The 15402-nt window shown below is 36.8% G+C and overlaps 1 protein-coding gene across 7 annotated transcripts in view; it reads left to right on the top strand.

Annotated features, from left to right (window-relative positions):
- The window catches only part of LOC132103424 (zinc finger protein 385D-like), a 93879-nt gene that overhangs the window by 24668 nt on the left and 53809 nt on the right, over positions 1–15402 (top strand). For 2 of the 7 annotated variants that reach the window (XM_059508522.1, XM_059508520.1), the window contains exon 1: positions 13144–13506. The exons of 1 other annotated variant lie outside the window; for it this stretch is intronic. In XM_059508522.1, coding sequence (XP_059364505.1) covers positions 13488–13506 — 19 coding nt within the window. In that variant the 5' untranslated portion in view covers positions 13144–13487. Of the gene's footprint in view, positions 1–13143; positions 13507–15402 lie in introns of those variants that run through there. 4 more of the 7 variants (XR_009423383.1, XR_009423381.1, XR_009423382.1 and 1 more) reach the window with 2 other exon arrangements.

The following is a 15402-nucleotide window of genomic DNA, read 5'->3' as shown; positions in this document are numbered from 1 at the left end:
AAGTTTAATGTTACTGTACTGATGGAAATTGTGTGCTTTAAATCAATGGTTCATGTATGTGTCATACCAAATTACCTTCTGAGAAAAGAGATCTAATAAAAAAAGTGACTTTTCTAAACTTCATAGCACAATATTATATATTGACTACTTTTGTGGTTCATTTATCTTGGGGTGTTTGTGCGTCATCAATAATTTTTGGCCTTGTTCCTTTTATTATAATTCTTCTGAAGAAGTTCAGAGATGCTTTCTGTGCATACTTGCACATGTTGCTTAGTCTAAAGTTTATTAATACTCTACTGAAGGGAATTTTTGTTTTTGTCTTCCATGCAAACACTTCATTGCTTTTTTCTCAAATGTATATCTCTCCACAATTCATTTTATGACCGAATATCTTTTGAGGGGAATAAAGGTTTTTTTTTTTTTTTATGGTGTTTTCAGAGTTTGATGTGGTCATTATGAATTGTTGTCATGTTGAAAAGAACTGCATGCAGTTTCACCTTTTACATCATGGATTTGGCATGGCATGAGGGTGAATAAATTGACTATTTATTTTTTGTCTGTATTCTTTTTATTATCATTCATCTGAGGATGTCGAGAGATGCTGTGTGCAAATAAATACATGCTGCATAGTCTGAAGTTAAAAATTATGGTGCTTTAAATCATGCAAACACTTCATCTCTTCTTTCTCCCTCTCGCTGTTCTCTCTCATTTTATTCTCACAATGCAAACAGGATTTATTCCTCTTGTAACGTGTGACCGTTTCCTGAAATTGAAGGGATGCGTTGTGTTTGTAGCATCACTCAGATTGAATCCGTGTGTGTCATCACTCAAGGCCTTTTCCATTCAGCTCTCTGACTGGTAATTACAAGCACTCATCTGTGTCCGCCTAATAAACATCTCGCTGGAATTCCTCAAGGACGCCCCCCCCCCCGCGTCTCTCCCAACACAATGACCATTTCTCTGCTGTCATTTGAGCAGAGTCCCGTGTAACTCTCGTCCTTCCATCCCATCTTCTCTTCTCTGCGTTGGGATGCTTAGTGATACTGAGAGAGGTAACGATGATTGTTTATTGAGAAAATTGTTAACCTTTCTTTTAGTACTAGGAGAATAATTGATCCAATAATGTTATCTAATGATATTTTTTTATCAACCACAAGTCATGGGGAAAGTCGTGGCCTAATGGTTAGAGAGTCGGACTCCCAATCGAAAGGTTGTGACCTGTGGCGCTTTTAAATCATTGATCTGTTTAACTGAGCTTTGAGCTCCGAATCAACTAATGGTGTGAGTTTGGGATCGGATTAACCAGTTAACCCTTTCCAAAGACCCACCCTCCCTTAGTTACTGTTGTTGTATCCGATAAGAAATGGTGCCCTCACACATCAGGGGAAATACGTCGTGGAGCAAAGATGACATTGGCAACGCACTGACAGACAAGACATGAAACAAATTCTCATCTTTCAAATTTTGTAATTTTTTTAAAGAAATTCAAACCATACCAATTTGCGGTTCTTTAATGTGTCATTACAGCTATAGCGCCTCAGTGAAAGCGGCATGTGAAACATTCATCTCTTTCTCTTTATAGTTATAGCACAAAATAAACATGAATAAACATCAGATGGTATCGTGGAAAGACGCGGTTTTTCAATTTCAAGTCGGCTGACGTAAATCTACTCTACTGTGTCTGGTTTGTTTGTTGAACAAAACTGCATATTCTGCATTATGATTGGTCAGATCACCTGTCAATCAAACTCTAGACGAAGGGATTATTTTGGAGATTGTTGGATTTGTCTTATTTTTTTCTATCTGGTGCTGCAGAAATGCTCTGTTGATTTTGAGTTGGACATGATTAGAGGAATCACTTCAGTGAACAAGTCAGGAATCGTTCTTACTAATTCAGTCGGAGATTAATTCATTTGTCTTAAGAAAGGCTGGTGGCCAAAATGTTGGTTTAATAAAAAATAAAAAAAGACTAAGAATCTGAGTTAAGCTCACTTAAATTGACTTGACTTGCATCTTGATATGTAGATGTGGATTTATATTTCAATTAATTTGATTCAGTCTGAAAAGAGTGATTCCAAAAGGTAATTCAAGAATAGAAGATTTGTTGCTTTGAGTTTAGACTTCTCTGTTGCTGCTTTTACATTCAGGTGGACATGATGAGTATTTATTTATTTAATTGCAGTTTTGAAACAATTTATGGTCTTATTTATTTATTAAACAAGGTCTTATGTATTTAGTAAGTTTATTATGGTATTTATTAATATTTTCTGTGTGCGTGTTTTTATATATATATATATATATTTTTTTTTTTTTAATTTTATTTTATTAATTTCATTAAACTATTAATTTCGTTATGTGCACATAATTTTTATTCATTTTCTAAATATATTTAATAATACACACTTTGTTTATTTTATTTCTAGTAATGTTAGCACTTCAGCTTCAAGTTATTTTCTTTTCTTTTCTTTTCTCGTCTATCATATTCTTAAAAAAAAAACCCTGGCTATGTGTTCTGTACTGGACTAATTAAAACTTGTCATGGCACTTGTATACTGTTGTTGTTCTCTCGTTGGTCTGATTGCTTCTATTGTCCTCATTTGTAAGTCGCTTTGGATAAAAGTGAAATTATTAAATGTAAATGTATTTTCAACCCTTATTTCAATTATTTATTTAATTATTTCTAATAGTTTTAGTTAACGAGTCACACTGGTTCAGACCGGCATGTACCTGGCACTGATCACTGGTGTATTTTAGTTCAGTGAAAATGTTAACGACTCGTTAACGGAACCGAATGGTGTGAAAATCATTATTTTTCCTCAGCAAGAGACACTTTAGTTTCACAAACACAGAAAAACTTCTACAGACGTGTTTGATCTTTATGAAAGTCATCCTTCTGTAGCTGTGACACTAGCTGGGGAAGGATAAGATCATCAATCTTGGGTTCAGTGGCTTCCTGCCGATTTATTGGGCTTTCAGTGTCAAAGGTTGATGATGTGCACATTCTTTCCTGACATTAATGGCTGTATGACAGCTGTTAGAAAACTGTAAATAACCTTGAGCTTTTGAGCGCCTGAGAGTTGATCTAAATTTACTGACCTGAGGATATCCTGTGGAAGATCTTCAACACTGGAACGGCATCAAGAATTTCGAGACGGTCCCTGAAAAACATCATAAAGCCTTGTGGCGTAAAAGCAGTTTGGACTGTAATGATGTTTGATAGTGGAGCAAAATGCTGTGTGAGAACTAGGGCTGAATGATATGAAATTATGCAACATTGTGAACATTGCACTATTTATCTGGCTGTTATGTGTCAGACTAGATGCTAGAAAGTAGCATCTCTGATTTAGAATTTAAGTGTTTCAAGAAATTGATATGCAATTTTTGACAGCATGCATTTTTTTGTATTGATTTGCCATCACTTATATATTAAAATGTTTAAATAAAAATAAATTGAGTTGTTTGGTATAAATAAATGTCACCAAGGCTGTATTTATTTGGGTGAATACAGTAAATACAGTAATATTGTGAAATATTATTTCAATCGAAAAAACTGTTTTCTACAGTATGTGAATATATTTTAAAATGGAATTCATTCCTGTGATGCAAAACTAAATTTTCAGTATCATCACTCCAGTCTTCGATGCATGATCAGTAAGAAAACAATTGTGCTGCTTCATATTTTTATTTTCAGGATTTTTGATAAACCGATAGAAATAGAAAATATTTGGTAACATTATAATTGCACTTTTGATAATTTACTGCATCTTTGCAGAATAAAAGTATCAGTTTCTTTTGCAGGGGAAAAAATGGAATCACGTAGTGTATTAGTATATAATTAATGATGGTCTCTTTTTAGATTACATTGTTACATCAATAGCTGGGGACAAGTGAATCAGTCTTTCAGGGACTTATTGATTTGTTCAGTGAATCATTTATTTAAGCAGTTTATTCAAAAACAGATTCGGGGACACAGCGACCATGTGCTGCTGGTTGGTTATTTTTATTATAATACCTGCTGATGTGATGTTTCTTAAAAAAAGACACAATAAATCAAATACTGATTGTGTAAACAAAGCATATTATGTAGGCGAATTACATTTTATTAAGATCTGATAATGTAATGCATGCTGAATATTGAAGTATCGAGATATGTTTGAGCAGTTTCGTCATGCTCTAGGCATAAACACAGTTCAGATTGTAATGATGTTGTTAATGGAGTGAAAAGCTGAGAGAGTGCATAAATCCGTTAGAGAGCTCAATATCAGGATCACGCTGCTCAACCAGGCCATCAATGATCAGCTTCTACTACACAGCATGTCTGAAATGAACTTGCACATGAATTGCAGTTTGAAGAGGCTGGTGCTTTACGACTACTCAGAAGCACACAGGAATCACTTTATGATAGCATGTATGCATACATTGTCTCTTCTGTGTGGTGTCTAAAGCTCTGTGCGGTTCATTCTCACCCCCGGCCGGGTGTATCCACAGGATTCAATTAATCCTTCTCTCTCGTGCTCCCAGGAAACTTGATAACAGACAATGTTTTAGTCCCTGTAGGAGTTTCGCACAGCTGTGTTATTTCCTGTGGCACAGACATTATCATTGTCCCAAACATTGTCCCGACTCTCCAGTCGATATCTGCATCCCAAAGCCACCTTTGTTATTTTAATTTGGTCTCAGCTGACTCTGTTGCCTGTTGTATGTTTTCGGCTCATTTTAAACTTGTGTATATCAAATCCATATTGACCCGCCGTGCTGAAGGCTTAAGAAGCTCTGGCAGAAATCGATGGCCTCCACCGCAGAGATCGGCTTCATCTGTACTTTCCGATGCATCACTGCACGGCTCTGCTGATTCATGTTTACAAAAACTCACCCGGGGCCAAACCCCCAATTAACGTCCGATTGGCTAAACTGAAGGGAGTGAGACTGCTGTGGCTTATAAATATGGAAAGAGAGAAACAAGAGCGTTTGGAACCAATTTATTACATTGGTTTCTAATTGATTGTGCGTTACTGTCCACACTGATAATTAAAAGATTGAGATGCTGGATAGTGATCTCTGTCAGCATTCACTGTTTATTTTGAACTGAATATTTGCTGTCAGACTGTGTCAATTAGTAGAACAGTACAGAAATTGGCTTTATTGTACACAAGCTTGGTTCAAAAGCATAGTAAACTGCCTATACCTAGATTGTTTGGCAAGGCAGATGTGAAGGCTTATCCAGAAGGAAGCCAGCATAATTATAAGATAGCTTCTTTTGGCCAAATTCAAAGACCACAAAAAAAAAAAATCAATCTAAATGTCTTATTCACTCCAGTGAGTCATTAGAGATTTCAAACTAATGAGATTTAATCATTTATATTAAGAAAATATAATTAAATTAATTCAATTTTATAATAATATAAAATATAATATAAAGTCAATAAAATATTGATTTAAATTCATTCTTATAAGCTGAGAATAATTTGATTGTCAGTAAAAACTAAAACTAAGGAGCTTGCATTTGAGCATGCTTTTAAGAAAAATATTGATTTTGAGAATTTTACGCAATCCAGTGAGTCATTACAGAATTTAACAGACTTGTTTTGATTATAAGACCTCTTTTTAGCCAAATTCAAAGGCATTTAGAAAAAAACATATCTGTACAATATACATAAAATGAGAGAAATTATGATTTATATTCATTCTGATAAATTGAGAATCATTTGTTTCAGTCAGTGAGTCATTAGAGTGATTCAAATGGAAAAGCAATGAGTATGAGGCTTGTTTTTGAGTGAAATTAGACTAGTTTACCCAGTATTTGTGTGTGCGGTGTATTATGCTAATGATGGATTCATTTTTTTCTCTGAGCACATGATTGAATCCTGTTGATGCACAAATCCTTCTCTCAATACCTGTTTCTTTCTGTAGACTTTCTCTGCAGATTTCAGGGGTAAAAATGCAGAATTCAGATGAATGGGTTTAAAAGTGATGCAACAAGTACTGCAGTTACAGCATCTGCCAGCTGAAACTAACCCTGCTAACCACTGTAAGCTTTCATGAGCCTCTCTTTGCAGTTAGTCTTGAACAGAACACTGACTTTTTACTTACATTATTTACAGGACATGTGCCAAAACTAAGTGGCTGTGTAAAAGTCCAGACTTGAACCGCAGATCTTTCACTGATAATTCACATCACTTCTTCTGAAATATCTTTACATAAGGCTGGGCTGTGTCTGTAGGCGCTTATTTCTTCCTGTTTGACATCAGATGTAGTATGTGAGTTGAAGTTCATGCTGGAGTGGAGGAGACACATAAGAATTTAATTATCAGCTGTTCAGCTGGGAAACGGTTCTGAAGGATTTGGCTACATTCATCTTTTGCCTCCCGTCCCGAGACTTCTCCATTAAAAGAAACGGTGTGTCCTTGCATAATGGGTGATGTGGCAGTTATAATTTGACTTAAAACTCAGTCACTCATTACTGATGTTCAGTATGTTTACTTACCATTTGAACATATAAAGGTATCATTTGTCTATGGTTATAATAAATCTGTTTTAGTACAGAAATAGAAACATGACATTTTGACTTTCTGAAGAATGTGAGTGGTACCTTTCTGTATAGAAGTCGATGCTAAAGAGTTTGGGGTTCAGTCATGCAGTCGCTCAAGTATTCGGAGTGTTTTTAGTGTATTTTGATACTGTATCTGGTTACATGGTTGCTAAAGTGGTTGCCCAGATTATTAATATTCTAATCCCTGTAGGGCTCAAGTCCTAAGTACTTCCTTTAATGTAAGTCCAGCTGCACACTAAGACTTGCATCATCTGGCTGATGCTCTTCAAGTGTGCAATGCATGCGTTGCAAACGCCACATAAATTTCAAACAGTTTCAAAATCTGCCAAACAAGTTCGTTAGAGGAAAAGTTCACCCAAAAATAAAACAACTGCCAAAATCCAAGATGTAAATGAGTTTGTTCTGTTCTGATGGAGAAATCAAACTCATTTAAATCTTGAATGTAGTTTTTTTTTTTTTTTGTTCGTGTGAGTATTCCTAAAATAAAAGAGATTAGTTGTGTAAAGAAAAGACAAAACACAAAACTTTAATTTGTCTGTCCTGTAGTGTGATGTGGTTGAAAGGTACCTTTTCTTTTCCACGAGACAATTTAGTATTATTATTATTATTTTAAGTGTCAGTGCACAAACAAGTGCACAAGTTCTCGGTTATGTCCATAGTAATCGATTGCAAGGGTGAAAATACTTTGTGTTTATCATCTAAGCGTTGTTCAGAACAGTCTGAAACACTGTGCACATTTTGCGTTGTTCTCTTGATGTTTTGTTGTTGTGTTTTGATTGGATTCAGCACAGCTGGTTAAATGTGGGTGATTTATCTGCAGTTGTGAAATGTTGAGACACTTTTGGTATTTAACACTCTGATAAGCTCTTCCATGCAATTTGTGTTGAAAGTGCAAATGCTTCTTTAAGCACCATGACATGAAACGCATGTCTGAGCCCCAATAAATAACAACCTTGTTTTCTCACAGCTTTACCTTTTTACATGCAGCAAAATCTTATTAAAAAAGAACTGTATTAGAGAGTAACAGCACGAGGAGGCTGGTGAGCATCCGAGCGTGTTTCATCTCTGTTCTGTACGGGTGAAGTGGCGAAGTGATGCAGACAGAAATGCGATCCATATCACAGTACAGTTACCTCACTCAAAATGTGCTTTTAATAAAAGAGCTTTATGGGAATCTCTGGACGAGTGACCTCAAGGATCAGCACAAGAATTTTCATACATCGTTATCACAAGATTAACAATGAATACTGAAGAATCACACCGTGTTACACTGAGTTTACTGTTTGGAGTGTTTTCAGGCACTTCATCTTGCTGCATCACTTAAGAAATAGCCTCACTTTTATCCATTCATCATTGTCTGTCAGTGTCTTGTTCTATCCATCTATCATCCATCCTCTATTCTTGCTATCTATCTCTCATTCTGTCTTGTGCTATCTGTCTGTCTGTCTGTCTGTCTGTCTGTCTGTCTATCTATCTATCTATCTATCTATCGTTCTATCTATCTATCGTTCTTTGTCATTCTGTATTGATCCATCCGTCCATTGATTGTTCTATTGTTCATTTCTTTCTGTCATTCTGTTCTGTTGTTGTATCCCTTCAAGGTTTGTAAACTTTTTTTACTCCCAAAACCTTCAAACAAGCCTCGGTTAAGTCAGCATTCAGAGATTCTCTTGACAAACTTCACTTAAATTTATTTAAATTTCACTTCCTTACATTAGATTTTGAATTACATTTCTGCTACCTGTTTTGTTCTGCTACTTTTTTTAAAATTAAAAATAAGCACATTGTAACCATGACCGGTCAGTTTTTGATTTAACAGACCTGAAACAGCTGTCTGTCCTCGCTGCTGCTGATCAAGAGGGTTTGATGGAAGCTGCGTTCTTCATGCTTGTTATTCGTTGTCTTCATGTGTGTCTTCGTTAAATGTGCAGACTCTGTATCTGTAGGCATCTGTCAAACCCTCACGCCAACCATTACAGCCCACAGTCATAACCAACAGCAACAGTAAATGCATATGCTTGTGTGCACTTATATCAGAACATATTGTTTTATAGACTGATATCCAGACAGGATGGCAAACAGGTCACTGTATTCTTCCTGCAGAATGACTTCACCCGAGGCCATTTCTGCTAATGGAATCATTATATTAATGTATGAAAATTGAATTTTGTGTGTGTGTACACGTTGCAGTGAAAGTAAGAAATGGTTAGCAATGTTATATTTATATAAATAGAGGAAAGATTGTTTTGCTGAGATGTTGTTCTTTTAGATCTAATGGAGTTCTTAGTTAAAGTTCATGTGCTACTGTGTTTATCCTACTTATGCTTCGAAGAAATAATAGAGGTCATTGATATTTGTTATAATATTGATATTGATAATTAATAAGATCTGTCATGTGAAAAGTTCTGTTAAAATCAAGTGTGAATACAGAGAAAGCACATTTGGACCGGTTGGAAATCCTCAAAGGTCAAATTATGTTTCGTCAGAGTTTGTTGAAGTTTTTCTCCATTTTTGCTGATGGAGCCTCACTTTTGTGAAATCTTCATTAGGCCTTGGTGATAAAACAGTATTGATATTTATCGACGGTACACCATCATCGATAACGATACTTTTACACTTTTTTTCATTTAAAGGCGCATGTTAAGAGTGACAAGCAGACAGCCAACAGAACACAAACCCATGCTGAAATGAATGCCGTGCCTGCCTGCGATGAGGACACTGTGAATCAAAAAAGGAATATTAGTCTAATTTAAAATCAAAATTTGCATTCAAATGAAAAAAAAAAAAAAACGGTATATTTGAATCTTAGATGTGTGTCATAGAGTTTATTAGCAGCAGACGAACTGTGGTGGGGATGATTTTGTTGCATTTTAATGTTTTTGGTAGTCTTATTTTTCAAATACTGTACATTATTGTAGGTCCTCTCAAATGCGTTTTCTATAAAGCCCCTCCTTCTGACAAGCGTAGTCTGCTCTGATTGGCCAGCTGACCCAGTACATTGTGATTGGCTGAAAACCACAAGCACTCATTGGAAATTGTAAAGGCCCTTTCCATAATTGCGAGCTTCTGTTTTTAATATAAACCTAAAGACAGTTAATAAAGTCCTGATTTTTACCATCAGTTCGAGCCTGATAGAGGAAGAGTTGCTTGACAGACACAGTGATGATGCTAATGTGTTTGCAGTACACAAGCCGTGATTAAGAAGTCTGACTCCACTGTGATGTGACCCTGACACAAAACATATTTACAATAGCTGATTCAGAATAAGTGCCAGATTATCATAGCAAAGTCAAAATTGACCCTTTTTTTAAAGGCCTTGCACAGCCAGCCTCGTAGGCTACTCTCATAGGTTCACAAAACTGTTGTCTATAAAATGCGTTGCACAAATTCAAACATCTGGGTTGTGCTGTTCTGTTGTAAATAAATCTTAACTAATGATTCCTCATTGCACCTATTCCCAAAAGGTCAATTAAAGTGCTTTTGCACAGAAACTCGCAGCGTTTCCCTGACATTGTTGCATCAACACTACTGCGGTTACGAAACCACACCGTCTTTCTTTGCATGAACATTTGGGGGGCATTACACAGATATTTCCACATCGTGACGTAGACATGTAGGAGGTGGGTTTGAATGAGGTGTTTTAGCCCGGTCTGGATCAGCCTTCTCTTTTAAAATAAATCATTTTGAGCTTTGTAACTGCAGATCTTATACATGCACAGATAGACATAACACACTAAAGAAAAATAGAAATCGAATTGTGACCCCTTTTATACTTATTTAATCTGCATATAAAATATAAGAAAGGAGATATTTATTTAATTTTTAATTTATTTTGTTAAAAATTTTTGTTTTGTTTGTTAAGACTAAAATAAGTTGTTGTTTGTCTTAATAAACTGGGTAAATTAAAAATACAGTGGTTAAATTTAAACCTTTTTTTCTATTGCTCTCTGTTTAAGAATGGTTATAAAAAAAAATCTATAATTATCGATACCGAACGATCTGAATCATTATATTGTGATAATTATTTTAGATATATCTCCCAGCCCTACCCTTAGGTATCAAAAAAATTATCAAGGCAATAAGGTCGGTGCCTAAAAAGTATCGAACTTGATACCCAGCCCTGTTGTTGTGGGACACAGCACTAGTTATTCACAGAAAAGTTAACTCTCTCATCCTCTTGTGTGTCTCAAATCACCATTCCTCTGTCACAGAAACTGGTTAGAGCATAAGAAAAACATGCAATCTCACACAATTGCCAGTTGATCAGATAGCAGCATAACTAATGAAAAGCGTCATGAAAGTGACAGAAAGATTAATGAACTTTCCCATGCTGCATTTTGCATGTGGTTCACCGTGGGCTCCACTGGGCACAGCTGCTGATAAATGCTATTCATGGTGACAAATAATACATCTCAGAAGTGACACCTCCAAGTCAAGGTTAAAAAACACATTTGCCAGCCCGGACGAGGGAGGCTCTGCAGCTATAGATACAGAATAAATGTATTTACTCGCAGCGGGCTGTAGGTGGGACGATTGGGAATTCAGGATTAATTGAAAACATCTGTGCAATGATGTAAAATATCTGCCGTTTCCTGGCTGCTGGCAAGCATAACGCACATCCCACAGAGGCAGTGAGTTCTGTTGTTGCTCTCTTTTTTGTTAGTGTATTGTTTTTCCTCTCTCTTGAACTCTGTAAGTTGATGAGAGCAAGTTATGATCTGTTTTTGCTCTGCATACGTTTTTGTTTGCAAGCAAAACCTCTGATTTGTAGGCATTACATGCGGGTGGCTTTCTAACAGTCAGTTCCTCCTTGACCTTCAGAAAGAATTACAGTGAACAAATCAAGGAGTGATCTGAGCGAGAGCCAAGAGGGGAATCAAGGTCAAGTGTACGTGTGTTTTTGTGTCTGTGATGACATATTCTCCTACGATCTTATGCAGACAATGTTTTCCTGGTTATTTAAATACTGCCAAAGATTTTAGTTTGTTTTTAAAGCTAGTTATGATGCATACAGATCTAAAACTTATTGAATTTTTTGAATTAAAAAAAAAAAAGTTTTTTTAGTGGTGTAGTAGGCCAGTATTTCTAAGATTAATTAATACTTTGTAACACCTAAACATTGCAACTGAACACATTGCACATTTGTCACGCATGCATCATGTGTGTCGAGGAAAAGTAAGGCTTTTGTTCCCCTAGCATATATTAACCAGCAAAACAGGGACCTGAGCCATATCTAGAGACTTGAGATCATTTTGCTAGAAAGCAACTTCCCACAACACCAACATATAGCACTCTAACAACAAGCTTAACTTAGCCTTGTTTAATTTTTTTTGACATTTTTCAACAACATATAATTAGCTGCCACCAAGAATACTTACTTCTCTGAATAGAAGTTTACATCAGTTTCAAGGTTTCCAAAACACAGTTATTATGAATGGATTTGGATGTATCTTTGTGATCTCTATTTTTTTCACCCACTGCTGATACATCCAGAGGTCTTGAGGAATGTTTATGGCGGTCACAGGCCACAAACTTAGGCATTAGTCTCTAGATGGGTGAAGGGCAGAAACTCCATGTGGACCAGTGCAAAGTCTAGTCTTCGTGCCCTCTAAGAGGTGTCTGGCCATTGTCTTAGCATCTTTATCTGATGGTGTTTGACAGTTTGGATCTTGAAGGACTAATATAAGCAATCAAAATGTAGAAAGTCTTTGTTCACTGTTGTGGTCAAAGTGAGCATCCTATCAACCATATAGCAACAATATAACAGACATAACTGCAGAGAAACCACCCAGGATACCCTAGTAACCACACCTTACAACCTAGCAACAATACAAAACATGGTAACAACCATATAGCAACAACAGAACAGGACAGCAGATAATACCCTAGCAGTCACCTAGAGTATCCTAGAAACCATGCAGAACATGGTAACAACGATGAAGCAACCATAGCAACGACATAAATGGAACAGAAGAGAAACCACCCAAAATATCCTAGTAACCACCTAGAACAACCATGCAAAACAGGGTAGCAACCATATAACATAAAAAGGACAGCAGAAAATACCCTAGCAACCACATAGATCAATCTAGCAACCATTTAGAACATGGTAACAACCATATAGCAACAATTTAAGCAGAACAGTGGAGAAACCACCCACAATACCCTAGCAACCACCTAGAACTAAGCACCCATGCAGGACATGGTAGCCACACAATAGTGACCAAAAAGAACACCCTGGCAACCATCCAAAACACCCTAGCAACTGTCGAGCAACACCACAGACAAAAAAAAAACTCTAATAGTAATGTCATGCCAAACAATTTTACACCACGAAAGTGACTTCTGCAGCCAATCAAATGCTGCCAGTTTCTTACTAGATAAATTATTAAAATCTAGAAATGATACTTTTTTTTATATAAGTTTGCTATGAGGACATCACCAGATAACTGGAGAGAGAGAGAGAGAGAGAGAGAGAGGGAGAGAGAGGGAGAGAGAGGGAGAGAGAGAGCGAGCAAGATAGATGTAGTAGGGAGGTGCTGTAAGAGCGAAAGAGAGATAAGAGAGAGAGAGAGAGAGAGCGAGAGAGCAGTGCCTGAGGAACACTCAAACAGAACAAATGAGCAGCCGCAGCTCGACTCCTGCAAGAGACGCTGATATCGGCACACTGGAGAGAGCTGCTTCACCAGGAGTCAGATTAGAGTCGGGGAGGATCACCAGGCTCTGAGGCACAGCTGAGGACAGAGGTGCAAGAGCAAGACTGAGAGTTCCTCTGAAGTAGGATCTCAGTTCACACACATAGAGACGGACAGAAAACTAGCGAGGTGTTGTTGCAGTCCTCGTGGTCGTGGTTCCCCACATGCACAGATGAGATCATGGATTCACTCTTGACGGCAGTGGTGCGCGGGGACGCCATGGATCTGGACGCCTGACGACCATGGAGAGCATGTTTATTGGTAAGTCAAGTCAGTCAGTTTGAAAGTCTGTGGATTTGTTCTCTAGACTCTGGTGAGCACAGCGGGGGTTTCTTGCAGGGACATCAGAGGAGCTTGGCTCGCGTACTTCACTGTACACCTGATTTGTTGCGGTGGAGTTTAGCAGGAGAAAGAGCATGAAATCGTGAGCTACAACAAAACTGAAGGGATAAGGAGATTTTAGGAAACGTGCAGCTCTGCGTCTCAGCATGTCGTCTGCAAATGAAGCTTCCAGCTGAACAGATGAATCTGTTCCAAATGTGCAGAGGAATGGGAACGGAGCTCACGGCAGGAGATACAGCAGATCTGTTGCTCTGAGATCAAGCAGATTTCAGATCCAGAAAACAATAACAACATAACTTTATTCAATAATTCATCTCCTCTGTGTCTCTCCGCATCACCGTACATATTGGAAAATATCCGCTGGATGCAAGCAGTGTATGATCTTCTCTTTTAGCCGTGTTTTCCTTCAAACCAAAGTGTAAATACACATAGAAAAGTATCCTTGCATCGCGGCTGACACAGAATAGCATACGCAGTTTGCATTCAGTGGATATTCTCCAAAATAGCACTATGGTGACGTGGAGAGAAACAGAGGAGAAAAATTGTTAAAGACGTTATATTTGTTTTCTTCACGTACAAAAAGTATTCTTGCCACTTCATAACATTACGGTTGAACCACTTGTGGCAGATGGACTATTCTGAAGATGTCTTTTATACTTTTCTGGACCTTGACAGTGTAATGTACTTGGCAGTCAATGGGACAGTCACAAGCCTCCCGGTTTTCATCCAAAATATCTTAAATTGTGTTCCGAAGACGAACAAAACTTATACAGGTTTGGAATGACATGGGGGTGAGTGATTAATGACAAAATCTTCATTTTGGAGTGGAGTATCCATTTAAACCCCTAAAGCTGCATCTAATAGATCGGCTTCACCTCTGAGCAACAGATCTGCTGTATGCAGGTGACATTCCATGATGCACAACCACTAAATCGCTCCCAAAGCTGTGCGCCGGAAGTGATCGATGCTCCTTTCGACAGATAGCATCCTTCCATATTTTATATTTTATATTACACAGCTATTTTTTCAATTATTCTTTATTTACACATGCTATTTACTATGCATTTTATTTGTTGTGAACTTAATTTATCACTTATTTAAATAACTTCTGACTGAAATCAAAGATACTTTGACATTTTTGGTCCTTGATGTGATGTCCAGCTTCAGTGTAATAATAAACTATCTTAAATCAAATTATTTTACAATTGGGAATCTCAGAATTGGGTTATTGGAGTCCTGTGACTTTAGAGCAGTGTATATTTTGTTGTGATATGGGTGATGAAAGCAGAGACTGCAGAGTGGTTGACCCCATATATTTAATTGATTTGGTTTATACCCTCAGATTGCAAAGCACATGGCTGGTGCTTCCTGAGCAGGGCTAGTTAGGAGTCAATTGTAAGCAGGTTTGCATGCAATTTATATATTTGTCATTTTTTTTATTTTCTGAATAACTGAGAAATAGAAACTGTGCAAAGCAACTTAGCAACTTAAGTTTTATGAACTCCATCCGTGGCACAATTTATTGACTCATACCCCAGACAAACAAACGAAAGTTTGTTAATCGTTTATCCCTCTGGTGCTTTTTGATTGTTGGTTTTGTTTTTAAAGGGACAAAACATGTAGCCTGAAAGCCAAAAAATTTAAGTTTAAAAAATAAATTAAAATAAAATAAAATGCATTAATAAATAAAATAATAATAAACTTACTACTACTGCTATTACTACTAATTTGTATTTATTTATTTTAGATAAAAAAAATCATGAATGGCTATTTTCAATTATTATTATTTATTATTATTATTATTTGTATTATTAT

The sequence above is a fragment of the Carassius carassius genome, chromosome 24 (genome assembly GCF_963082965.1).
Source record: "Carassius carassius chromosome 24, fCarCar2.1, whole genome shotgun sequence".
Taxonomy (NCBI): Eukaryota; Metazoa; Chordata; class Actinopteri; order Cypriniformes; family Cyprinidae; genus Carassius; species Carassius carassius.
The sequence above is the reverse complement of the archived record's forward strand: the minus strand, read 5'-3'. Positions and strand labels throughout refer to the sequence as shown.